At 39.7% G+C, this 27,828-nt stretch overlaps 1 protein-coding gene across 1 annotated transcript; it reads left to right on the top strand.

The window, feature by feature from the left end:
* Positions 1-290: 290 nt before the first annotated feature.
* Positions 291-27,828, top strand: LOC109675751 (Fc receptor-like protein 2). The gene is given in 7 exon segments (XM_074044794.1): positions 291-381; positions 17,741-17,789; positions 17,791-18,017; positions 19,272-19,559; positions 19,960-20,136; positions 20,139-20,237; positions 24,856-27,828. Coding segments are annotated over 7 exon segments (1,260 nt in total). The 3' UTR covers positions 25,185-27,828.

Here is a 27,828-nt window from a genome sequence, read left to right as displayed (position 1 = left end):
TCAAGAAAATATTCCCATTTGCAATAGTTACATTAAATAAATAAAATGCTAAGAATGGATTTAAACAAAAAGGTAAAGATCTCTTCAGTGAAAACTATAAAATATTGATAAAAAGAGACTGAATATGATACAAATAAATGGCAAGATATCCCATGTTCATAGATAAAAAGAATTAATGTTGTTAATATATGTACCAAATCAATTTACAGATTCAATGCAACCTCTAACAAAATGCTAATTGTATTCTTTACAGAAACATAAAAACCATCCAAAAATTCATATCTGGAACCATGAAAGACCCAAAATGTACAAAACAATCTCAAGCACAACAAGGAACAAAACGAAGACCACAAGAACATCCTGAAGGAAGAAATCCTGCAGGTAATCACTCAGAGTTCCATGGAGAAGTTACTAGACATGGTCAACCAAAACATACAAGAAATTCCAAGACAACAAAAATAAATAATATGAGATGATACAAAACACAAATAAATGAACTCATAGGAGCCCTAAGTAAACACCAAAGTGAAACAAAGAACACTATAAATAGAGAGATAAATGAATTAAAGACAAAAATTGACAATATTAAAGAGGAAGTAACCCATGATATGGAAAACCTCAGAAAAAAGAATGAAATAGAAATACAAAACACATGGAAGGCCACTCCAGCAAACTAGAATAAGCAGAAGACAGAATCTCAGAACATGAAGATGAAATGGAAATTAAAGGAAAAACTAAAGTGTTATTAGTCAAACAACTCAAGACCTGTGAAAGGAATATGCAAGAACTCATCAACTCCATCAAAAGAACAGACCTGAGAATCATGGTCACTGAAGAAGGAGAAGAGGTGCAAGCAAAAGGGATTTGTAACATATTCAGCAAAATAATGACAGAAAATTTCCCAAATGTAGAGAAAACTATGCCCATTCAGGTACAGGAAGCTTCCAGGACACCAAACAGACTTGACCAAAATAGAGCCACCCCATGACATATTATCATTAAAACAACAAGCACAGAGACTAGAGAAAGAATATTGAAGGCTGTAAGAGAGAAAAAACAAATAGCATACAAAGGTAAACCCATCAAAATCACAGCAGATTTCTCAACGGAAACCTTAAAAGCAAGAAGAGCATGGAGTGAGGTATTCCAGGCACTGATGAAAATAACTTCAACACTTGGATACTCTACCCAGCAAAATTATCATTCAAAATAGATGGAGTAATGAAAATCTTCCATGATAAGCAGAAACTAAAACAATATATGACTACCAAGTCACCACTACAAAAGATTCTGCAAGGAATTCTGCACACAGAAAATAAAAGCAAACAAAACCATGAAAGGACAGGCAGTACCAAACCACAGGAGAAGAAAAGACAAGAAAGTAGAGCATAACATTGATTCAGCTGCACACAATTAAACTCTCAGACAACAAAAACAACTAAATGACAGGAATCACCACATACCTATCAATACTAACACTGAATGTTAATGGAGTTAACTCCTCTATCAAAAGACACCATTTGGTAAACTGGATTAAAAAGGAAGATCCAACAATCTGTTCCTTACAGGAGACCCACCTCATCGACAGAAACAAGCACTGGTTTAGGGTGAAAGGCTGGAAAAAGATCTACCAAGCCATTGGCCCCCCAAAACAGGCAAGAGTAGCAATACTTATCTCAGACAAAGTAGACTTCAAACTTACATTGATCAAACAAGATAAAGAAGGACACTCCATACTAATAAAAGGTGAAATACACCAAAAGGAAATAACAATTATCAACCTATATGCACCCAACATCAATGCACCCAATTTCAACAAACATACTCTGAAGGACCTAAAAATTATATAGACTCCAAAACAGTGGTAGGGGGAGACTTTAATACCCCCTACCACCAATAGATAGGTCATCCAAACAAAAAGTCAATAAAGAAATTCTAGAATTAAATCACACCATAGATCAAATGGACCTAGTTGATGTCTATAGATATTTCATCCAACTTCTGCACAATAGACATTATTCTCAGCAGTCCATGGAACCTTCTCCAAAATGATCATATCTTAGGGCACAAAGCAAGCCTCAGCAACTATAGGAAAATGGAAATAATCCCATGCATTCTATCTTATCACAATGCATTAAAACTAGAACTCAACAACAAAAACAACAGTAGAAAACATGCAAATAATTGGAAGCTGAACAACACATTGCTCAATGATCAATGGGTCATTGCTGAAATAAAAGAGGAAATTAAAACGTTCCTGGAAGTTAATGAAAGTGAAAACACAACCTACCAGAACATATGGGATATAGCAAAGGCAGTCCTAAGAGGAAAGTTTATAGCCACAAGTGCATATATTAAAAGGACAGAAAGATCTCAAATCAATTACCTAGTGCTACAGCTCAAACTCCTAGAAAAACAAGAGCAAGCAAATCCCAAAACGAGCAGAAGGAGAGAAATAATAAAAATAAGGGTCAAAATTGATGAAATGGAAACAAATAAAAAAATACAAAGAATCAATGAAACAAAAAGCTGCTTCTTTGAAAAAATAAATAAGATTGACAGACCCCTGGCAAACCTAACTAAAATGAGGAGAGAAAAAACCCAAATCAGTAAAATCAGAACTGCAAAAGGGGAGATAACAACAAACACCACAGAAATCCAAAAAATCATCAGAGACTACTTTGAGAATCTATATTCTAATAAATTTGAAAATTTTGAAGAAATGGACAAATTTCTAGATACTTATGACCATCTAAAATTGAACCAAGATTCTCTGCTGAATTCTATCAGACATTTAAAGAAGAACTAATAACAACCCTCCTTAAACAGTTCCATGAAATATAAAGGAAAGGAACACTGCCTAACTCATTTTATGAAGCCAGTATTACACTTGTCCCAAAACCAGACAAAGACACCTCCATAAAGGAGAACTATAGGCCAATCTCCTTAATGAACATCAATGCAAAAATCCTCAATGAAACAATGGCAAACTGGATGCAACAACATATTAGAAAGATCATTCACCACAACTTAGCTTCATCCCAGGGATGCAGGAGTGGTTCAACATACACAAATCAATAACTGTAATAAAGCACATTAATAGAAGCAAATACAAAAACCACTTGATCATCTCAATAGATACAGAAACAGCCTTTGATAAGATCCAACACCACTCCATAATAAAAGCTATAAGAAAACTAGGAATAGAAGGAAAGTACCTCAACATTGTAAAGACTATATATGACAAATCTATAGCCAACATCATACTTAATGGAGAAAAACTGAAATCATGTCCCCTAAAATCAGGAATGAGACAAGGGTGCCCACTATCCCCACTCCTATTCAACATAGTACTGGAATTCCTAGCCAGAGAAATTAGACAAGAAGAAGAAATAAAAGGAATACAAATAGGTAAAGAAACTGTCAAAATATGCCTATCTGCAGACGACATGATCCTAAACCTCGAAGACCCAAAAAACTCTACCCAAAAAGTCCTAGACACTATAAACAGCTTCAGCAAGGTGGCAGGATACAAAATCAACTTAAAAAAATCATTAGCCTTTCTATATACCAACAATGAACAAATTGAGAAAGAATATAGGGAAGCAATTCCATTTACAATAGCCTCAAAAAAAACAAATGAACTATAAGAAGAACTACAAACCCCTGAAGAAAGAGATTGAGGAAGACTACAGAAGGTGGAGAGATCGCCCATGCTTATGGTTATCCATCCATGAAAAACTGAAACTAGATCCATGTTTATCACCCTATGCTAGTATCAACTCAAAATGGATCAAGGACCTTAACATAAGACCTGAAACTCTGAAGTTAGTACAGGAAAGAGCAGGGAATACTCTGGAAGTAATAGTTATAGGCAAGGACTTCCTCAATAGAACCCCAGCAGCTCAGCAGCTAAGAGAAAGGATGGACAAATGGGACTTCATAAAATTAAAAACTCTGCACAACAAAAGAAATGGTCTCTAAACTGAAGAGACCACCCACAGAGTAGGAGAAAAATATTTCCCAGCTATACATCAGACAAAGGAATGATAACCAGAATATACAGGGAACTTAAAAAACTAAAATCTCCCAAAATCAATGAACCAATAAAGAAATAGGCAACTGAACTGAACAGAACTTTCCCAAAAGAAGAAATTCAAATGGCCAAAAAAACACATGAAAAAAATGCTCACCATCTGCAGCCATAAAGGAAATGTAAATCAAAACCACACTAAGATTCCACCTCACCCCTGTTAGAATAGCTATCATCAAAAACACCACCAACAACAGGTGTTGGAGAGGATATGGGGAAAAAGGAACCCTCAATACACTGTTGGTGGGAATGCAAGCTAGTGCAACCACTCTGGAAAACAATATGGAGGCTTCTTAAAAATCTAAACATAGATCTGCCATATGATCCAGCAATCCCAGTCCTGGTGATATACACAAAGGAATGCAACACAGGTTACTCCAGAGGCACCTGCACACCCATGTTTATTGCAGCACTATTCACAATAGCCAAGTTATGGAAACAGCCACAATGCCCCACTACAGATGAATGGATTAAGAAAATGTGGTATTTATGCACAATGGAATTTACTCAGCCATGAAGAAAAATGAAATCTTATCATTCTCAAGTAAATGGATGGAACTGGAGAACATCATTCTGACCGAGGTTAGCCAGGCTCAGAAGAACAAAAATCGTATGTTCTCCCTCATATGCGGACTTTAGATCTAGGGCAAGTGGAGTAGTGTTGTTGGTCTTGGGTCACACGCTAAGGTGAGAGCACATATGGGGGAATGGGGATAGGTAGGAAACCCAAAACCTGAAAGTGTTTGATGTCCCCACTGCAGAGGAGCTAATACAGAAACCTTAAAGAGACAGAGGTCAATATGGGAAGGTGATCAGGAACTAATGAAAAAGTCAGGTAGAGATGAATCATTTTGGGTTATAACACACTTGTGCATGGAAGCAATGCTAGGAATCTCTCTGTATAGCTATCCTTATCTCAACTAGCAAAATGCTTTGTCTTTCTTATTATTGCTTATGTCTTCTCTTCAACAAAATTGGAGAAAAGGGCAGAACAGGTTCTGCTTGGAAGCAAGGGGGGGGGTGTGGGGGAGAGGGAGGGAGTGGGGAGCAGGGGGAAGAAATGACCCAAACAATGTATGTACATATGAATAAATGAATAAAATAATAAAATAAAATTTAAAAATAATCTTGAGCAAAACAAACTAAGCTAGAGGCATCACACTGCTTGATTTTAAAATATGCTACAAAACTATAGCAATCAAAACCACATGGAGCGGAACACTGGTGTCTCATGCCTGGAATCCTAGCTACTCCAGATTGCAGTCAGGATCTGGGCTTGGAGGCCAGCCCAGGCAAGTAGTTCATGTGACTCTATCTTGAAAATAACAAACAAGGACTGGTGAGTGTTGAGTGGCTCAAGTGGTAGAATGCCTGCCTAGCGAGAACAAAGCACTGAGTTCAAACCACAGTACTGCCAAAAAAAAAAGAAAAGAAACAATAAACCAGTATGGGTCTGACATGAAAACAGATACATAGACCAATGGAAAAGAACAGAGAGTTCAGAAATAAAGCTGGCTGCTTAATGTCAACAGATTTTTTTTACAAACATTCCAAGAATGCATATAAATGGTTCAATAAATGGTTTTGAGTTAGTTAAGTGATCACATGCAGAAGAATGAAGTTAGACCCTTATCTCTCACTGAAATGCATTAACATCTTAATTATAAGACATGAAACTGCTATAAAACCAAGGAGAAAGTCTTCATGACATTGTTCTGGACATTGATATTTTAGACAAGGCTTCAAAACCATAGCCAACAAAAGCAAAAATAGACAAATGGGAGTACATAGCACTAAAAAACTGAAGCACAGAAAAGAAAACCATCAGCAGGGTGAAGATGTAACCTATAGAATGGGAGGAAATAATTTCAAACTATACATTTGATAAGGAGCTAATATCAAAATTCTGTAAAGAACTCAAACACTTCAATTACAATAAAAAAAACATTAGAAATGGGCAAAAAGGACTGGTGGCATGGCTTAGGAGATAGAGCACCTGACAAGCAAATGTGAAACCCTGGGTTCAAATCCCAGTACTGAAAAAAAAAACCTACAAAAAATGAATAAAAGACATAAATGGACTTTTTCTTAAAAGAAAGCCAACAATGGAAATTGGAAGCAAGACGATGGATTAGAGACATCCAGCACTTTCCTGCATTTCCATGAATCTGAAGCAAAACATCAGGTCCATGACCACAGGGGCAGGTGGGTGGCATGGACAGGCAAAGGAGGGCAACAATAAACAGTCAACAGTTAGGAACCAGGTAAAGTCCAGAAATATTAAAGTCTGGATTTGTAAAAATTCTGTGCACAAAAGGACACAGTCCACAGAATGAAAAGGCAACTCAAGGAATGAGTTGAAAATGAGTTACATTTTCAAAATATGTACTTGATAAGGAGTTAATATTCAAATTACATAAAGAACTCCTATAACATAACAAACAAAAAATTAACAACACTTGATCCAGGTTTGGTGGCTCAAGCCTATAATTCCAGCTACTTGAAGGACAGATATAAAAGGATTATGGTTTGAGGCCAGCCTAGGCAAAAAAAAATGTAAGACCCTATCTCAAGAAAGAAGCCAGGCTAGGTGCTCATGCTTATAATCCTAGCTACTTAGAAGGCTGAGCTCAGTAGGATCATGGTTCAAGGCCAACCCTGGGAAAATAGTTCACGAGACCCTATCTCCAAAATAACCAAAGCAAAATGGACTGAAGGTGTTGGTCAAGCAATAGAAATGCCTGCTTTGCAAGTATGAAGCCCTGAGTTCAAACCCCAGTCTCATGTAATCTTATGAGAGAGGTAGAGGAGGAGAGGGAAGAGGAAGAGAGAGGGAGGGAGGGATGGAGAGAGAGGGAGGGAGAGGGAGCAGGGGAAAGAAAGAGAGAGAGAGAAAGGAAGGAAGGAAGGAAAAGAAAGAAAGAAAGAAAATAAAGTCAGGCATGGTGGTTCAGAATTGCAATCTCAACTATTTGGGAGGCACAGATAGGAGGACTGTAGGCTGAGGTCAGACTGGACAAAAGTGCAAGACCCTATCTGAAAAATAAATGAAAGTAAAAAGTGCTGGGTGAACAGCTTGAGGGCTAGGCAACTGCAAAGACCTGAGTTCAAACCCTAATACTATAAAAATAAATAAATAAAAATAACCCAATTTTTTAAGTGAGTAACATATTCAAATAGGCATTTCTCCAAAAACATTTCTCTATTTCTTCATCTACATAAGACCAAGCTGCTCAATATCTTGGCCCCTAGACCAGCAGAAAGTAAAAGCACTGGGTGAGCTCTCAATAGAGCTCTTTCATCCCAAATAAAGAGATGAAAGTGCTTTAAATCAAGCAACGTGTGAGAAAACAAGACCTATGTGACCAAGGAGGGAACGAATGGCAGGATTCGAAGCAGAGAAGTGAGGCACTGAACATTCCAAAGAACCAAGGGTTTAACTATAAGACTTGACCCTGTCCAATAACAAATGGACCACAAACCTGGTGAGTATTTAGAAAAATAGTTCCTTGAGATCTTACAACATAGGGACACTTTGCTCCCCTGAATATACAAGCACACAAAGGTAAAAGGTTTTTAAAGGCAGGCTTCCATCAACTTTCAGAAATGATCAGACTAAGAGCTTCTTGTCTGCAGCTGCATAGCAGCAAAGGCCAGACGGAATAGAGATGGTCTACTAGATTTTCAAAGAACAGATTCCTGTAAAACGGCCTTCTTAGTGGATGACCAATGTGGCTCTTCTCTTGGCTAGTTACATTAGAATTTCAAGTCATGAGGAGAAACATGCCATGTTTTTGTCAATTCATTCACCAAGCAAGAGAACATGGACTCTCAGATTTCGGAGTTGCCATGGTGCTTGCTCTCCAGAGCATCCACCATTGCTGCGAGAGAGGGTGCTCTGGGGAAAGCAGAGAGATTCTGAAGCATCTGTTAGCCTGTAGGAAAAAGATTTTAAATATCCTCCAGCCTTTTATGCATTGTTTCCTATGTAGGTGTTTGATCTTCCTTCCAGATTCGGGCTTTCCCAGGTTGGGGGAAGTTTTGTTTACCTAGGAGAATGAGCAAATGTCAGGGGCAAAGATTTTCATGTCCTGATCTGGAAAAACAGGGGAACTCATCTTGCAGCTTTTGACAAAAGGGAATGAGCAGGCTATGACCATTGGCACAGTTAACTCATAGTGTTCTCTCTTAGGCCATGACAGTACCCAGAGGTTCAAAACAATAAAGAAAAGGGGAATTTATGTAAATACACACACACACACACACACACACACACACACATGTATACACTGGGTAGGTGGGAAAGACTTTGAGATCACCCTGGAGAAGATTTCTTAAATGTTTAATCTTGCAATTCTCTGAGAAATTTTACCAACGCCCACCTGTATTGCTTCTGTGTGTCCAGTCTGAAGAAGATTGCCAGGAGAATGGGAAGGGTCATGAAGGTAATAGATAATTTCTCTTGATGCTGGGTGATATTTGGCAGGTCTTGCAGGCCTATTAGCAGAGGAACTGTGCAGCTTCAGGAAGCAGATCCAATTAAATGTGAAATAAACCCCTTTCGGGCCCTCAGTTCCTTTGATTAAAAAATAAATTTTCCCAGGATTCCAGCAATATTGCAGTTGGGACTTTCTGCCTAATGTGTTCAGTTTCCAATGGTGCATCCCCTACATTGGTATCTTGTACCCTACCAAACACAACTTACTAACATGGAAAGAGTTTCAGAGTAGAGTAGTGTCTCTAGGTCTAGCAATAGTCTGTAAAGGTTCGTATGTGGTACATGCAGACAGTAGGTAATAGCCACAATGAGCATCTTCTCCTAACTTTATTCTAGGTCTGACCATTGGCCTAAAGTGTTTATGGTGAGATCCAGGGTTTAGTTACTGACTATAAAAGGATCATATTGATAATAATATACAAAATCCTCAATGTTTCAATAGCCCCTTGTAATAGTAATTCCTAGCTTTCCCCAAGACTAAGGATGGTCATGAAAGCATGCAAGAATAAGCAAAAAGACTCTAAATGCAGATATTGCCAAGGAAGTTGGGGTTGTATAAGCACCACTGCCAGGAATAGAGATACTCAGAGCAAAGTTAAAAGATCTAAACTGACATTCGTGCCACCTTTCTGCTACCAAGGAAGGAAAATGGGAACATACCAGCAAGTTGCAGCTGCCTGGGAAACCACCCTGTAGTTGTAAAATAAACTGAAATCTGTTTGGGAAAAGCCCAATGTAGCATTTCTTTCTTTCTTTTTAAGGTACTGAGATCAAACCAGAGTACTGTATTTGCAAGGCATGGATGTGCAGATATCTGTTTTATTCCCTATTTTTAATTCTTTGGTTATGTACTCAATTACATATCTAACTTTTGGAGGGATTGCCCATATTGTTTCCAGCTGCTGTACCATTTCACATTCCCACTAGCAGTCTGCAAGAGTTCCAGTTTCTTCACCTCCTTACTAACTCTTCCTCCTCCTCTTTTCCTTCTCCTCTTCCTCTATCTTTCTCATCCTTCTTCTTTTCCTTCTTCTCCTCCTCCTTTTTTTCTTTATTGTTCTTCTTTCCTCCTCCTCTTCTTCCCCTATCCTCCTATTTCTCCTTCATATTTTTAATTATAGCCATTCTAAAGGTGTAAATTAGTATTCACTATGGTTTTCACTTATATTATCCTAATGATTAGTGATATTGAGCATCTTTGTAAGACAGGGTCCGTGTGGATGTGACTTCTTTGGTACCTTCTCTTTTCCAATTCATTCAGCCCAGGCAGGTCTAGAGTCTGTACCCTCAGCCTTCCCCTGCCCTTAGGCCTACACATGAACACGTAAAGTGAGAAAGTCCTAGACAAGCTCTGGCTTGCTTCAACTCTAATGCTCACATCTTTATTCCAGGCAGAATGACTCAGGGAGAAGGAATCATTAAGTCATGCAACTAAAGAGAGGCTAAAGAGAGTTACATTTTAAAATTTAGGTCTGAAATCACTAGTGAAGTGTGAATTTGTCTATTTACCCTCTGTCAGTATTCCTTCATTCTCAGCAACTTACTGAGAATGATCTGTTTGACCTAAATATCACTTTAATCTCACCTTAATCCTACACATTGATGGCCTTGGGTGAGAGCAGAAAGATACCAACATGGGAAAAGAAAAGAAAGGCTTTTTCTGGGGAAGAGCTCCTAGTACTGATGTGACCACTTTTCCCCCATTGAGGACTGAACTAGTTATTCTCCAATTGAGCTGCTCCACCCCACTTCACCCCAGATCTACTTTGTCACTCTACTGCTCTGTGCCCTGGGAAGTTAAACCCCCTTAGCTTTCATTAGCCAGCCACTGTGACTCATCTCTGGGGTCCATCCATGGGATATGCCCAGTGGGAGATGTCACTTCACTCCATCTATGGCTTTTGCTGTGTCTTCCACAATAACAGCTCCAGCTGGTAGTCCCTTCTCTGAAGCTCTGATTCTCAATGGTCTTTTGTGACAGTCCTTCCTTCTCTTGCTTCTTCACTACTGATACCACTCTGTCTGGTTTCTCAGTGACTTATTGTCTTTAGCCTATTACTTTAGTCTTGTCCACACCTATCTAGTCAGTCCTTTTACTATAAAGTTCTTTCTTCCTTCCCTCCTCCCTCCCTTTACCATTTCTTCCTTTCTTTCCTTCTTTTCCTTTCTTTTTTCTCTCTTTCTTTCCTTCCTTCCTTCTCTCCTTCTTTCTTTCCCCCTCCTTTTCTTTCTGCCTTTCTCTCTTTCTTTCTTGATGTTAAGGATTAAACTCACAGCTTCATGCATGCTGAGCTATATCCTCAGCCTTAATGTTCGTTCTTTTAACCACCAAGATGGTTTCTACTTCTAGCCTGGTACAAAGGCTGTCTTCCAAAATTGATTCTTGAACTTTAGAGTATAAGAAGTTAAGTCTGATCTTTCCTTTGTGTGTGTTAGGGCCCTTCAGACCACTGTACTATAGTTTAGATATAAGCCTTAAATAGCCTTAGAGCATTCATATTGCTTCTTCCTTTTTGTGTGTATCTGACTGGAACTTCTCATGGGCAGAGGTGATTTGGATGGAGCAAGATTTATATCTTCCTAGGTTCCTAGACCATACATAATGCCCTCCAATATCATCCTACTCTCACCACCATTTCCAATAAATTCCTGTTTGTCTACCAACTGGTCTGAATGGATCTCTGTAAAGTAGTGTCAACACAGTGATGGCATGGTGTCACAGTATTAGGAACCATGTAACAAGCCATGCCTCTTGAGGAGTAAAAGAAATACCTCTTTGAAAGAAATCAAGTAAGTAGTTTGAATCTCAGCCAGCCCAAAACTAGACATTCTCTGCAAAGTCAAGTGGAGTAGAAAGCTTATCTATAGGATGAAGGCATCTAACATTTTATAAAACATTTCAGATCAATATTCATACATCTAAGCAACTCTGTAAAGAACATTTACTTTCTCAGCACCCACGGGGTTGGTATGTAGAAATACTGATTGACAAACAAAGAGCTTTCCTACTTCCTTTTTCTGTTTCAATAAAATTGCTGCTGAGCCACAGTGCCCCATCGCAGCTTCCTGGTCCATGCAGATATACATGGCTGCTTTAAGGACCTGAGCTGCATCTGAGCTGCACCTGACTGTCACTTGTAGAACTTCTTGCCTCCACCTTCATGTTTCTGTGGCTGCTGCTTCTGGTCTTTGGTGGGTATGATGCTGGAGCAGAACTGGGGTGGAGCCAGGCCAAAACTGCCTGTGTCTGGGCACCTCCAGAAGTTCTTCTTAAGCACAGTCTGTCTGCTTGGATGAGGAGGAATGGGGTTCAGCTTCTAACTCAGTACTAGCAGGTACCCTGCAAATGGGTATTGAGCAAAGCAGGGTTCCCAAGAAAAACAAAGGACTATACATCTCTTTACCAAAGACTAATGACTTCTCTCTTTGCTCAACATTATTTCTGCTTTGATCTCTAGGAAAACTGAAAAATCTAAAAATGACATCAAAGGAGTTTTCTGTTGGGGTGAATTCTATTTCCAGACTGCACAAATCCTATTCAACCCTCTCCTTCCCCACCCCCACACACCTCTATTTTAAGTCACTACATTTTTGGCTGAACTGTTTTCTCCCTAAACTTATATTTTGGATGGGCTTTAAGTCTTGCTAACCATAAATTGGTTTTTGCCAATAAATATGACCCTTTTCTATGGACCCAAACACAAGAGTAGGTCTTGAATCAAGAAGGAGGGAGAACCAGGGGCAATGAAATATGAGAGACACCTTCATTTCCTTCATTGATCCTTCCTGCCATCTGTGTTGTCTCCACATAAGCAGTGTATCTCAGACAAAATAGTCAAGTCACTTTAAAAAGAAGTGGAGGAGGAGGAAACAAATAATGAGACTACCAAGAATTTACCTGCAAAATAGCAAATATCTGGTAATGAACAAGAACTGTTTATAAATTGTTTGTGATTATAAAATAAATCCCAGGTAAGAGTATAGTTTGTGAGAGAGAAGGAAGGATGGAAAGAAGGAAATAAGGAATGAGGAGAGAATGGAAAAAGAAATAGAGGGAATGAGGGAGGGATAATGTAAGGGAAGAAAAAGAGAGGAAGAAGAGACAGAAAGAAAGGAATAGAATTGCCGGGAGGGTCTCAATACTTTTTTTAAAAAAGCATAAGGATCCTGGTTCTGTGGTAATCTCTCTGACTCTATTCCCTCACAGCTTCTGTTGGTGTCCAGTCTGGTGAGTTTCTCTTATTTTTGTTCTTTTAGATTTCTGGGAATCATGCTTACTCTATCAGGCATGGAAGGTATTGCCTGTTCCAGCCTCTTAGATAAAGGTTCCAGGGACCTCAGCGAGGACTAGGGTAGAGAGAGCCAGGATCCAGTGCCTCACTTTACTCACCTTCAACCAGCTTTACAGCAAGAGGTGCTCCAATGCCTCTCTCATTTCTGCTCTGCCACCTCCCTGTTTGATGGGTAAGAACATGCCCAGACTCACTCAAGACCATGAATTATTTCCTCTTTACTGCTGAGCCCTGAGACTAGAAAGAAGGTAACTGTGAAGGGAAAGCAAGCCATTCAATGTGTTGTTGGGTACACTCTCCTGGTTCGGGGCACAGAAGCTCAAAGGCCCCACCAGAAGCATGGAGGTAGCAGAGTGGAAACAAGAGGGCTAAGGAGATGTTCTGCAGAAAACAAGATGCCCCTGCATCTATTATTTGGTAATTATAGGTAAACACTGTAATGCCTAACTTGCTTTTCTTTTTTTGATTAGAAATATAATGTTATAAAATAAAGAAGAAGCCTTAGTTTCATAATAGAGTGGGGAGTTACATTTTCTTTACTTGTCCCTTCAGGGCACATTCATTATACAATGGGAAGAGGAGATAATGCTTGTATACCTAGGCTTGTAGTTTTAAGCAAGAGTATTCTTTTTTTTTTTTCATTTTTTTTTCATTTTCTTTTATTATTCATATGTGCATACAAGGATTGGTTCATTTCTCCCCCCTGCCCCCACCCCCTCCCTTACCACCCACTCCACCCCCTCCCTCTCCCCTCCCTCAATACCCAGCAGAAACTATTTTGCCCTTATTTCTAATTTTGTTGTAGAGAGAGTATAAGCAATAATAGGAAGGAACAAGGGTTTTTGCTGGTTGACATAAGGATAGCTATACAGGGCATTGACTCACATTGATTTCCTGTGCGTGGGTGTTACCTTCTAGGTTAATTCTTTTTGATCTAACCTTTTCTCTAGTACCTGTTCCCCTTTTCCTATTGGCCTCAGTTGCTTTAAGGTATCTGCTTTAGTTTCTCTGCATTAAGGGCAACAAATGCTAGCTAATTTTTTAGGTGTCTTACCTATCCTCACCCCTTCCTTGTGTGCTCTCGCTTTTATCATGTGCTCATAGTCCAATCCCCTTGTTGTGTTTGCCCTTGATCTAATGTCCACATATGAGGGAGAACATACGATTTTTGGTCTTTTGGGCCAGGCTAACCTCACTCAGAATGATGTTCTCCAATTCTATCCATTTACCAGCGAATGATAACATTTTGTTCTTCTTCATGGCTGCATAAAATTCCATTGTGTATAGATACCACATTTTCTTAATCCATTCGTCAGTGCTGGGGCATCTTGGCTGTTTCCATAACTTGGCTATTGTGAATAGTGCCGCAATAAACATGGATGTGCAGGTGCCTCTGGAGTAACAGTCTTTTGGGTGTATCCCCAAGAGTGGTATTGCTGGATCAAATGGTAGATCGATGTCCAGCTTTTTAAGTAGTCTCCAAATTTTTTTCCAGAGTGGTTGTACTAGTCTACATTCCCACCAACAGTGTAAGAGGGTTCCTTTTTCCCCGCATCCTCGCCAACACCTGTTGTTGGTGGTGTTGCTGATGATGGCTATTCTAACAGGGGTAAGGTGGAATCTTAGTGTGGTTTTAATTTGCATTTCCTTTATTGCTAGAGATGGTGAGCATTTTTTCATGTGTTTTCTGGCCATTTGAATTTCTTCTTTTGAGAAAGTTCTGTTTAGCTCACGTGCCCGTTTCTTTATTGGTTCATTAGTTTTGGGAGAATTTAGTTTTTTAAGTTCCCTGTATATTCTGGTTATCAGTACTTTGTCTGATGTATAGTTGGCAAATATTTTCTCCCACTCTGTGGGTGTTCTCTTCAGTTTAGAGACCATTTATTTTGATGAACAGAAGCTTTTCAGTTTTATGAGGTCCCATTTATCTATGCTATCTCTTAGTTGCTGTGCTGCTGGGGTTTCATTGAGAAAGTTCTTACCTATACCTACTAACTCCAGAGTATTTCCTACTCTTTCTTGTATCAACTTAAGAGTTTGGGGTCTGATATTAAGATCCTTGATCCAAATGAGTTAATCTTGGTATAGGGTGATATACATGGATCTAGTTTCAGTTTTTTGCAGACTGCTAACCAGTTTTCCCAGCAGTTTTTGTTGAAGAGGCTGCTATTTCTCCATCATATATTTTTAGCTCCCTTGACAAAGATAAGTTGCTTATAGTTGTGTGGCTTCATATCTGGGTCCTCTATTCTGTTCCACTGGTCTTCATGTCTGTTTTTGTGCCAGTACCATGCTGTTTTTAATGTTATTGCTTTGTAATATAGTTTGAAGTCAGGTATTGTGATACCTCCTGCATTGCTCTTTTGACTGAGTATTGCCTTGGCTATTCATGGCCTCTTGTGTTTCCATATAAATTTCACAGTAGATTTTTCAATCTCTTTAATGAATGTCATTGGAATTTTGATGGGAATTGCATTAAACATGTAGATTACTTTTGGGAGTATCGACATTTTTACTATGTTGATTCTACCAATCCATGAGCATGGGAGATCTCTCCACTTTCTATAGTCTTCCTAAGAGTATTCTTAAATTGGTTAGAGGGGCTCTCTGGCAATATGTTATATATATATAGGTATAGATCCTATATTAAAATACTGTGAACATGGTAAAATATATGTAAAAGCAGAAAATGTTAAAAGGTGAGAAAATGTACTATATATTATAGGTATTCTAAGTGCTTTTCCCCCAACTCCTTATAGGTCCTACTTTGGGACTGTGGACCTAGACCTGTGAGAAGATGGTCTCTCTTCTGAGACAGGACCCTGGGAGCTACTGCTCCTCCATAAACTCCATGGGAGAAGCTGGGAAGATGGTCTATACATTGCTCTTGTGCCCTGTCTCCTTCCTATATTTAATTGCTCTGGGTCTGGCATTCCCTTTGTTTACATTGAAGGGGAATGGCCCAATGTTCAGGCCTGGGATTAGATTGTTTTGGTTTTGGTTTTGGTTTTTGCAGTACTGGGATTTGAACTCAGGACCTTACTTTCACTTTGACCCACTCCATCAGCACATTTTTGTGGTAGGTTTTTTTTTAAGATAGGGTCTCACAAACTATTTGCCCTGGATTAGCTTCGAACCACGATCCTCCTGATCTCTGCCTCCTGAGTAGCTAGGATTACTGGCGTGAACTGGAATTAGGTGGGCTTTTTTTGGCTTTTTGTTTTGCTTTTCTCAGAACAACAAACATTTTTCCTGCAACCCAGCTCAATGCATTACACTTCCAAACTGATATTGGAACCTGAAGTTCCAGCTCCTGTTGCCAACAGAAATTTTTCCCCAAAAAGCCCAAGGCTTCAGAACAAGATCACAGATGCAGTGTGCTGGTTGGCCCTCTTTCCCTTCTAAGGGAACAGTCTACAAGCTCCTCTTTATTGTGTTGTATTTTCTTTCTTTGATGGGGGCAGATCCAAAATACCAAACACCCTCTTATAGGGTTCACCCATGCCCATGCACAAAAATGATTTGCAGAAACCTCTGAAAAAAGGCATTCGAGGCAAGGCACAGTGACTCAATCATGTAATCTTACTTGGGAGTCAGAGACTGGGAGGATCACCATTCAAAGCCAGCCTGGGCAAAAAGTCCACAAGACCCCATCTCAATCAATGTCTAGTTGTGGTGGCACACACCTGTCATTCCTACTGCCTAGTGAAGCACAAATAAGATTGGGTCCAGGCTGGCCTGGGCATGAAGTGAGACTGTATCTCAAAAATAACCAACACAAAAAGGATTCGCAGAGTGGCTCAAGTGGTAGGGTCCCTGCCTAGTAATTACGAAGCCCTGAGTTCATCCTCCAGTACTAAAGAGAAAAAAAAAAAAAGACATTCAAGTGGAGGCCTTCAGAAACTGAAGATGTAGATTCCAGGGCTGATGTCTCAGTGGCCTAGTTTGTTTTATCTTGGGAAAATGATGAATAGAAGGCCTCTGAGTTGACTGTACCACTATAGAGTCTCTAAAGAATAAGACATGCAGAGAGTTAATCATGGCTCCCATGGAGAATGGGATATAAAGGATGAATGGATACTAAAGAGATGTAAGTGGAATCATTTTAAATCCTTATTTAGTCCAGTTTTTGGTAACTGGAAAATGTCATCAAATACTCCTGACAGATATAAAACTAATAGGAAATCTGGAGAACAAAAATGTCACTAAGTAAAGCAGAGATCACATATGCTGAGCAGGGAAGCTAACAGAATCAAAAGATCCCGAGGCAACTGTGAGTGCTCAGCTTCTGGACTCAGGTGTAGCCCACTATCCCTTCCCCTTTTGAACAGAAGTTAGAGTGCTGGGGCAGAGGGGCAGCATTGACACTCTTTGTTTCTTTTGCAGACTGGCTGAGCATCAGCATGCCACACAATGCCTATGAAGGAGACCAGGTGGTTATAAGGTGCTCTGGGGAAAACAATAATAAAATAGACTAATGTACTACAAGGATGGATCTCAGATAGCTACTTACAGTAGTGCCTCAAGCTACACCATTTCAAATGCAAGACCCAGTGACAGTGGCTCCTATTTCTGTAAGGCAGTTAGGAAATAGTTCTTATTTATAGATACAACAGAAGAAACAAGTTCCATATGATTCAGTGTCCAAGGTAAGGGCTTCAATCTTCACATGGATGAGTCTGAGAAGGGAGTAAGGCATGTGTGGAAAGACCAGGGTACAGGGTGGTGGAGATCACCCAGGGAGGAATTAATGGCAGGTGGGCTATGGGTCCTTGAGTCTGAGCCTGTGTGCCTTGCTCATCAGGAACTCCACACTCTACCACTGACAGGTGGTCTCTGTTTCATGCTTCTTTTCAGAGCTGTTTTCCACACCTCGGCTGAAAGTCAGACCCACCCAGCCTACAGAGCTCAGTGACCCTGTCCTGTGACACTTGGCTCCCTTCAGCTAGGTCAACGACCCAGCTGCACTACTCTTTCCTCAGAGACAGCTACACCCTGAGGTCAGGCTGGACCTCATTGAAGTTTGAGATCTCAGCAATATGGAAAGAAGACTCGGGATATTACCAGTGTGAGGCAAAGACAGCATCTTACAGTGTCTCAAAACGTAGTCATCAATCTTATATAGATGTGCAGAGTGAGCATCAGTGGGCTGACCTGGCAGTGCTGGGCCAGGAGGGAGAACAGGGACATCATTCAGACTGTGGGCTCACTTTTCAGCTATGCTTCCTGATCCTTGTGCATGTGGGGGGCTGTCATGGTTCTTCCCTATTAATTTCTGCAAGGGCATCATTTTCCAGTAACTTTGTTCCCCCCCTTTGGAAAAACAATGATAATAATCTCCCTCTGAAGCATCTGCCATACAACTAGCACTGAGGTGTGCTCAACAAAACAAAGAGGTAAATAAATCATGGTCTCTGTCTGCCAAGCGTGATCCCCATTAGGAGGTACATTTAACTCAGGAAGGGCAATGAAGATACAAGGTAACTAAAATGACAATAACAATTTTCTAGCACCTAGAATAGAATTACTATATGCCAGGCCTGAACTCATGTTGTGGTGCTAAGTTCTAAAATCCTCAGATGTGTGTAAGTATCTGAAGAAGGGAGGACTTACGTACACTTACCATGTACAAGGCAGTTTAACATTTATTCCTTACAGCAACCCTGTGAAATTAAACTGTGAATCGTACCTGCACAGCAAGTGCTATTATTATCCCCACTTTACAGGTGAGGAAACTGAAAGAATAGTTAAGAGACTTGCCTAAGGTAACCCAGCACACAGAGCAGGAATTTGCACTTTTAACTGCCCTGCAGCACTTCCTACCCAACTATGGCACTGGAGAATGGTATCAATTATAGATGTTGCTGAACAGCTTTAATGTGACAGGTGCTTTACACCTGTATCTCATTTAATCTTCATAAGAACTCTGTGTAGTTAGTACAATTATCCATATGCTATGTTTGAGAAAACTGAGGATCAGAGATACTGACTTAACCAGATCTTCCAATAAATGGCAGCACAATGAGTTGTAACTTGGGTTACTGGACACCCTAGTTTGTGAGCTTCCTACCATTCCTGCTGCCTCAAGTACACCAGATGGTCAGGAGAATGCAGAACACTATAAGCTATGGTCATAAGAAAGAGACAATAAATGTGGAGGGAGTGCAGGGCAGGATTGTAATTGAGCATCCTATTACACTGTGGTTCTGTGTGATGTCCCTGAGCGTGCTCCTTCCCTACGGAAAACCCTTAGGCAAATGCGGTGGACTCTCCTCTGCTTATTTATTCAATTCTAGCCAACCCACCTAATGCTCAGCAGGTTAGACTAGACTCCACTCACCCTGTCTTCCTCCTTGTTGTCCTCACCTGCTGTCTCCTGTTTACATAGGAGTCCCTGTGTCTCAAGTCTCCTTGGAGATCCAGCCCCCAGAGGACCAGGCTGTTGAAGGGGAGGCACTGGTCCTTGTCTGCTCTGTGATTGAAGGGACAGGGGTCATCACGTTTTCCTGGCACAGAGAGGACACAAATGAGAGACTGGGAAGTAAAACTCAGCATTCCCAGAGAGCAGAGCTGAAGATCCCTTTCATCAGGGAGAGTGATGTTGGGGGATACTACTGTACAGCTGACAACAGCTATGGCCCCCTCCAGAGCAAGATGGTGAACATCACTGTGAAAAGTAAGTAGCTCTCTCAGTCAGCTATCAGTGATTCCCAATTTGGGTTAGTTTCCTTCTATGGCAGTGGGAATGTTCCAAGGTATAGGACATGAAGAGGGTAAGAAGCAGGGTTACCGTTGTGGTGATAGAAGTAGCATTGGCAACAGTGGCAGAGGAACTGAAGGAAGGTGAGGAGGTGGGACAAAAAGAAGATTATATTTCATGATCAGAGGATTGATTTCCAGAGCTCTTCATCGGAGCTAATCAAAGCTCTGCCAGAACCATCTCGGCAGGGCTAGATCAGGAGATGTAACCTTGGGAAAGAATCCAAAGGTCTTGAGTGCTATGAGGACGCTTGTGTGAGGATAGAGTGGATTACAAGTCATACACCCTCTGTGATGGACTCTGCTGCCTCTGTCAGTTCCAGTGTCACATCCTGTCCTCACCTTCAGTGCTCCTGGATCTCTGGCCTTCACTGGAGATGTGGTGAAGCTTCACTGTGAAGACAGGAGAGCATCTCCCCCCATTCTGTACTGGTTTTATCGTGAAAATATCACTCTGGGGAACACCTCAGCACCTCGTGGAGGAGGAGCATCATTCACCTTTCTCTGACTGCACAGCACTCTGGGAACTACTCTTGTGAGGCTGACAATGGCCGGGGTCCCAAGCGCAGTGAGGTGGTGACTGTCCATGTCACAGGTAGGACATGTTAAATGACTCCTTTCAGAGAACCACTTGCATTTTTCCCAAACTATGGCTTATGCATCAGGGAAGCATGGGAAATCAGAGTTCTTCTAGAGGGAAATCTACTCTCAAGCTCTCCTTTGGTCTTAAGAATAGTATCACTGGGCTGGAGGTATGACTTAAGTAGCAAGTGTGAGGCCCTGAGTTCAAACCCCAGTACCACCAAAAGAAAAGAAAGATAGAAACAACAAAGGAATAGCACCACTGGCCTACTTGTCCTTCCCATTTCCCTTTCACTTCAGTAATCACGTATATGTGAAATTGTTTGTAAATCACTGCACTGGGGTCAGGTCAGTGTAAGGACTGGGCAAGGCATGGAAAGAAGAGGAAGATGTTCCTAATGAAAAATCTTGCACATTCAGAGCTCACAGTGAGTGAGAAACTACAACTATCCCTTGTAAATACTTAAAGAAAAAGTAGAAAAAACATGAACAAACTAGATTCTGGAATTCTAGGATTACCTCACTTAATTTTTTTTTAAGGTTTTCACATATTTATTTGATTTTTTTTTTCATTTTTCTTTTATTATTCATATGTGCATACAAGGCTTGGTTCATTTCTCCCCACTGCCTCCACCCCCTCCCTTACCACCCACTCCGCCCCCTCCCTCTCCCCCCCCAATACCCAGCAGAAACTATTTTGCCCTTATTTCTAATTTTGTTGTAGAGAGAGTATAAGCAATAATAGGAAGGACCAAGGGTTTTTGCTGGTTGAGATAAGGATAGCTATACAGGGCATTGACTCACATTGATTTCCTGTGCGTGGGTGTTACCTTCTAGGTTAATTCTTTTTGATCTAACCTTTTCTCTAGTACCTGTTCCCCTTTTCCTATTGGCCTCAGTTGCTTTGAGGTATCTGCTTTAGTTTCTCTGCGTTAAGGGCAACAAATGCTAGCTAGTTTTTTAGGTGTCTTACCTATCCTCATCCCTCCCTTGTGTGCTCTCGTTTTTATCATGTGCTCATAGTCCAATCCCCTTGTTGTGTTTGCCCTTGATCTAATGTCCACATATGAGGGAGAACATACGATTTTTGGTTTTTTGAGCCAGGCTAACCTCACTCAGAATGATGTTCTCCAATTCCATCCATTTACCAGCGAATGATAACATTTCGTTCTTCTTCATGGCTGCATAAAATTCCATTGTGTATAGATACCACATTTTCTTAATCGATTCGTCAGTGCTGGGGCATCTTGGCTGTTTCCATAACTTGGCTATTGTGAATAGTGCCGCAATAAACATGGATGTGCAGGTGCCTCTGGAGTAACAGTCTTTTGGGTATATCCCCAAGAGTGGTATTGCTGGATCAAATGGTAGATCGATGTCCAGCTTTTTAAGTAGTCTCCAAATTTTTTTCCAGAGTGGTTGTACTAGTCTACATTCCCACCAACAGTGTAAGAGGGTTCCTTTTTCCCCGCATCCTCGCCAACACCTGTTGTTGGTGGTGTTGCTGATGATGGCTATTCTAACAGGGGTTACCTCACTTAATTTAATAGTAACTGGCATTTTATAAATGAGGAAATGAAATTTAGATTAATTAACTTGCCCAAGGATACTTAATAGGAACACAGTGAATGGACACAAAGATGGAATTTTAGCAAGGGTTACCAGAATCAAGAAACTGCATTTTTCTACCATGTTAATAGATCATGATGGTTATATGATAATTTTTCATCTAATCCACCACTACAGAGAACTAGATTAATAGATTTCTTAATATGGAACAAGCATTGAATTGCCTCTTATAAGCCCTTCTTAGTCATCATAGTTCATAGATACATACAATTTGCTAATATTTTATTTCAAATTTTTGCACCCAATTTATTTACTTGATGCTGGGGATCAAGCCTAGGTCCTTTCATATGCTAAGCATGCACTCTATCACTAAGCTACACCCCAGGTCCTTTGCATCCTATAAATGGTAATAGACTGGTCTTATAAGAACGGTTTCAGGAGTTTCTACAATTTCTGTGTATGTAGAAATTTAAAACAATATTAGAATTATCTGCTATTTGAAGAGTCTTTGGAACTAGCCCCAAAACTTTCTGAGCCTGGTAAATTTTTACCTCCATTGTCAAACCTCTTTTGTCATTCTTTTTAAATTTTGTTTCCTTTGTAAGCGTAATTTAGGTGCTTTTACTCAACAAATTAGGCATTTTATCTTGATTTTCAAATTTATTGCATATTTGGACATAGTATTTTCATCTAAATTTTTCCATCATTTTTGTTTTTATTTTTATTTTATCTAATTTGTAAATGGCCTTATCATTATGCTGTCTTCGCATTTCTAACATGTTTATGTGATCCCTTTTTTCTTATCAGATTTGCCAGAGATTTTTATGTTGCATTGCTCTTGTCAAAAAGTCATATTTAGCCAAATGCAGGTGGCTCACACCTGTAATCCTAGTTACTCAGGAGGCAGAGATCAGGAGGATCACAGTTCAAAGCCAGCCCAGGCAAAGAGTTCATGCTGAGACCCTATCTCGAAAAAAAAAAAACATAAAAGAGGACTGGTAGAGTGGCTCAAGGTGTAGGTCCTGAGTTCAAGCCCCAGTACCGAAAATGAAAAAAAAGTCAGATTTTTTTTGTCAGATTTATTTTTGTTATTCAAAAAAAAAAGAAAAAAAAATATGCAATACTGGGGATTGAACTCAAGGCTTCACACTTGCTAGGCAAACTCAAAACATGCCCCACTTTTTTTGCTTTTAGTTTGTTTTTCCGATAGGGACTTGTGCTCATGCCCAGGCCAGCCACAAACCATGATACTCCCATTTCTGCCTCCCAACTATCTGGGATTACAGACTCGTACCATCACACCCAGTCTGTAATTTTATTATTCATATGTACTTGGTTTTCTTTTTTGAGACAGAGTATTGCTATGTAGCCCAGACTGACCTCAAGCTTGCAATCCTCCTGCCTGAACTTCCCAAGTGCTAGGATTACAGATATGAACCACAACATCTACCCAGCTTAGTATGATTTTTTTAATTCATTTTTTCTCACTTATCTTCAGTATATCCTTCCTTGTCTTAAAGTTGTTTTATGTTGTTCTTTCCTCAATTTCTTAACTTACTTATTTTTCATCTTCATTTTTTTAACAAATGTATTTTAAATTACATTTTTTTCTCTAAGTACCAATTTTACCTCACCCTAAAAGTTTTGGTGCATATTTTCATTTGATTAATGAATAAAGTACGTGTATACTCTGTTTTCTCTTCAGATTGTATAAATCTTTCGCCTTTTACTATTTTACTAAAGTATGTGTAATATGGGTATCCATTCCTTTTACAACCTGGCATTTATAATTTCTTATGAATAGATTTTATTTTTATCCTTTATTTAAATTAATTTCTTAAATATTTCTGTCATTTTTGTATTTAACACTTATCAAAAATGAAGCCTGAGAGCCAGTGCCAGTGGCTTGTGCCTGTAATCCTAGCTACTTGGGAGTCTGAAATTGGGAGGATCAGAGTTCTAGGCCAGTCCAGGCAAATGTTCACAAGACCCCATCTCCAAAACATCCAGAGCAAAAATGTGGCCTATGTAAGTTTAACTTTGGGATCCTGGGGCATGGCTCAAGTGACAGAGCCTCTTGCCTATAACAACAGTACCACCGATAAATAAATAAATAAGAGTTTCACTTTGGAAAAATTATAGAAGCTTTCTTGATGGTCTGACATACTATTAATTTATGTAAATTATCTCTGTGGAAATTGAAAAGAATGTGAATTTAGGGGTATATGAAGTCCAATATTTATTTTTCTATTAATTTAAGCTAATTTCTTGATTTATTCAGTTTCCATGGAGTTGTATGTATTTCTGGTCTTGTTAATCTATTGATTTTGAGACTTATATTCTTCTTATTACCTATAATTTACTGTCTACCTTTTCTCAGGCCAGGATCTATGAGAGAAAATGTTTTTGGCTGCAAATGATAGAAATTACAAATTGACACTACAGAGAGAGATTGAGAGAGAGAAAGGGAGGGAGAGAAAGAGATCCTACATGAAATAGAGAGCATCTTTCTAATGACTAGAGTTAAAAAAAAAAAAAGAGGGCTGGACAGATGACATGTGACTCTAGTCTCAGCTACTCAGAGGCTGAGGCAGAGGGATTACTTAAGTCCAGGAGGTCAAGACCAATCTGGGCAACATAGCAAGACTCCATGTTGAAAGTAAAATAAACAAAATAAAATAAAACAAATAGTGATTAGAGATTAATCATGTGTGTAGATGTGTCCCTTCTACCCTCTGCAGAGAAAAAGGGCCTGTGATTGGCAAAGTCATCAATGATATATGAAGCATTAAAAAAAAAAAAAGTAACTCACTTTACCTCAGTCTTTCCCCTGTACTAGGCCTCAGGCTCCATCTTTAAGAAAGACCTAATTCTAGCCTTCTCAGTCTTTAAGATTTTTTTGAGCTTATGAGCATCAAACCGAGCTCTGATTCCTTGCTTTAGCAAACCCTATCCCACAACACACACTGTCACCCCTGCCATCAGACAACCTCTTGTAACACTGGGAGATGTTTAAGAGTATGGTGCGCTCCTGAGGATGCTCCAACCCTTTCTGTTTACAGAGCCCCCACCCAAAGTCCGTTTGATGAATGGTCCCCACCGCTGCGAAGGACGGGTGGAGGTGGAACAAGAAGGTCACTGGGGCACTGTGTGTGATGATGGCTGGGACATGAAGGATGTAGCTGTGGTGTGCCGAGAGCTGAGCTGTGGGGCAGCCAAGCATACACCTGCAGCCATACTGTATCCACCGGAGGCAGAAAAGGCCCTGCCTGTGCTCATTCAGGTGGCCCTGTGCGATGGGACAGAGGAGGCACTGGCTGAATGTGAGCAGGTCAAGACCTTTGACTGTGGACATGAAGAGGATGCAGGGGCCATATGTGAAGGTGGGTGATGGCAGACACTGGGAAGATGGTGTAAAATTGTGGACTAACCCAGCTCTGCAAACTCATGTATGGCTACCCTCCATTTCTCCTTACTTCTGCCATTGCCACTTTCTCCTTCAGAACTACTCACCTGTTCTACAGTAGCATGTTGTCAGGTATCATTATCAGTTGGTCCAGAGTCATACAAAACTGTTCTACGTGCTCATATTCTAGTCCTTATCTGCCATCTCAAAAGACAAAGCATTAGTATTTTTATGGTTGCGGGTTGGGCATAATGCCAAGAAAATAATTATAGAATCATAGAATTACATAGTTTGAGTGGTTTTAATCAAGGTGACACTGATTATATTACTCTATAATCTCTTCAGCTCTTCTGAGCTCTGTCCTAAGCAACTCTATTCATCAGAATGAAGCCCTGTCTTCTAATGGGAGAAGACAGGGCAGGGGGATGGGGGATGGGATATTGTAAAGACATTGAGTTAACCAAAGAACTCAGGCCACAAACTATAAAAGACAGCTCCCTAAGGGTAGAAGTAAAATGAAGAAATTTTGAGACTTCTGCAGGTCCTGAAGTATCCATGCAGTCCTCCTGTCCCATGGGCTAGGGGTACAGAAGTAGCTTTCCAGAGACAAGAAAATTTTTTAGAACCACTGGGCCCATGCCCACTCTGAAGAGCTTATAAAAGCTGAAGCTTGTTCAGAGAAATGGAGTCAGAATTGGGCCATGGAAAGAATATGAGATTTGGAGTCCACTATGCAATTTGGGACCTGCCTCCCCCACTTATAGCCATATAGGTAAAAAATTTCTCTTGAAGCTCATTATCTGGTCAGAAAAGTGGGATGACGTCTGGTCTAACTTCCTCATTGAGTCTAGACAAGATCAAACAGCACACTTCACCTTTGTGAAGGACCATGTTTGGGAAGAAGTCCCAGGGTCTGGATGGGAAATGTGTCTGAGCCTCCAGCTGACCTCTCCCTCATTCTGGACATTTCTTCTCCTTGGTAGATCCCATCAGTTTATCTGGAAAGTCCTTTCCTGGATCTTTTCATCTTTACCCCTCTTCTCCTTCTTTCTGAAGCATTCTTGCCTAGTACTTTGTGAAGATCTGGAGACCAGCAGGCCTCATGCTTTTTCCTTTATGGCCTCACATACCTGAATGATCCTGAGACAGACTGAAGGGACCTACCTACCTTCTATAGGGCACTAGGGCAGGGTTAAGCAATGTTAGAACACAGAGGTGTCTCCCTGGGCAGATGTAGCGACCTGATGGAACAAACAAGTTGGTGGATTGGGCCTTACATCTGGTAGAAATGTGGACATTTTTAAAAAGTGCGTGCTTAATTTCATTTCTAAGTGACTTGAGAAGAAACTACCTTTTAAAATCTTTTCTTTTTAAAATATTTGCTTAAATTATAGATCTAAAACACATTAGAAAAAAAGAATGGTATATAAATTTAAAAAAAGAAAGAAATCAGCCCAAATTCCCACACTCAAAAGTGACTGCTGTTCTGATACTTCTAAAATGTTCTTATAAATAGTGTGTATGAATGAATACACATCTGAATTTATTATTCTGTGAACTGCACATTATTTTATGTTGTTTGTTAAGCTTAACAATACATGTTAAAGAAATTCCATAGAGAAAATACAGACATATGCCTCTAGACATATACCTGAAGACACACATGCATATTCAAATTAATGCAAAACTTTTTACACTGAAGTTTTTTAATCCTGAAACTGCGCTCTCCAGAAAACACATCCTGATTCAAAAAGACCCTTTTCTTTGATTACTATTATTGGTTTTGAGAATGCAAACTTAAGAAAAAGAAGAGGCCACCTGCTCCACAGCATAACTCATCTTCTGGGCCTCCCAGACTTCTGTAATATTTAAGTCTCAAACAATATTTGTATATGGCTTCTTTTGAAAATCAGTGACCAAGTTTTGAATCTGGGTGGACATGGGGAGAAGAAAAGTGGCAAGTGGTAGCTCAAGTGGTTGAGCACCTGCCTAGCAAACGTGACATTCTGAGTTCAAACTCCAGTACCACCAAAAAAAGGGCCATGTTGTTTATTCAGGTTAGATATTTTGTTGGTCGTATATCATGTCCTAGATTTTATATATTAGCTTATTATGTCATTATTAAAGCTTCAAAAACTATTCTTGGTATTTTAATTGGTGTCATATTATAATTTTATTGCTAATTAATTTTATGTAATAGTATTAAATAATCATGATATGAAAATGGTCATCTTGTTTTAGTCACAGATTCAGCAGATATGCTTTCTAAGTTTACCATTAACCATAGTGTTGGCTTTTAACTTAAGATATAGAATATCAAGAAATTGCCTACTGTATAAATTCATAAGAATTTTATTTACCATCTAGTCATAAGTAGATGTTGAATTTTCAAAACATCTTCCTAGTGCTGTTTTTGTTCCTTTTTAACTTAATGTGATGAATTATATTAATAGCTCTCCTAATAATTCTTACATTGTTACCTGGTTGGGAGGTATATTAATATCCTGTTGAATCTTGTTTGATAATATCTTATGTAAGACTTTTGCATAGATGTTCATAATGAGAATTTATCTGTAGTTTATTATTCTTTCTTTGAAAAGCTTTGATATCAATGCTCTATTGATTTCTT

The sequence above is a fragment of the Castor canadensis genome, chromosome 11 (assembly GCF_047511655.1).
Source record: "Castor canadensis chromosome 11, mCasCan1.hap1v2, whole genome shotgun sequence".
Classification (NCBI taxonomy): domain Eukaryota; kingdom Metazoa; phylum Chordata; class Mammalia; order Rodentia; family Castoridae; genus Castor; species Castor canadensis.
This window is presented reverse-complemented; position numbering and strand designations above follow the sequence as displayed.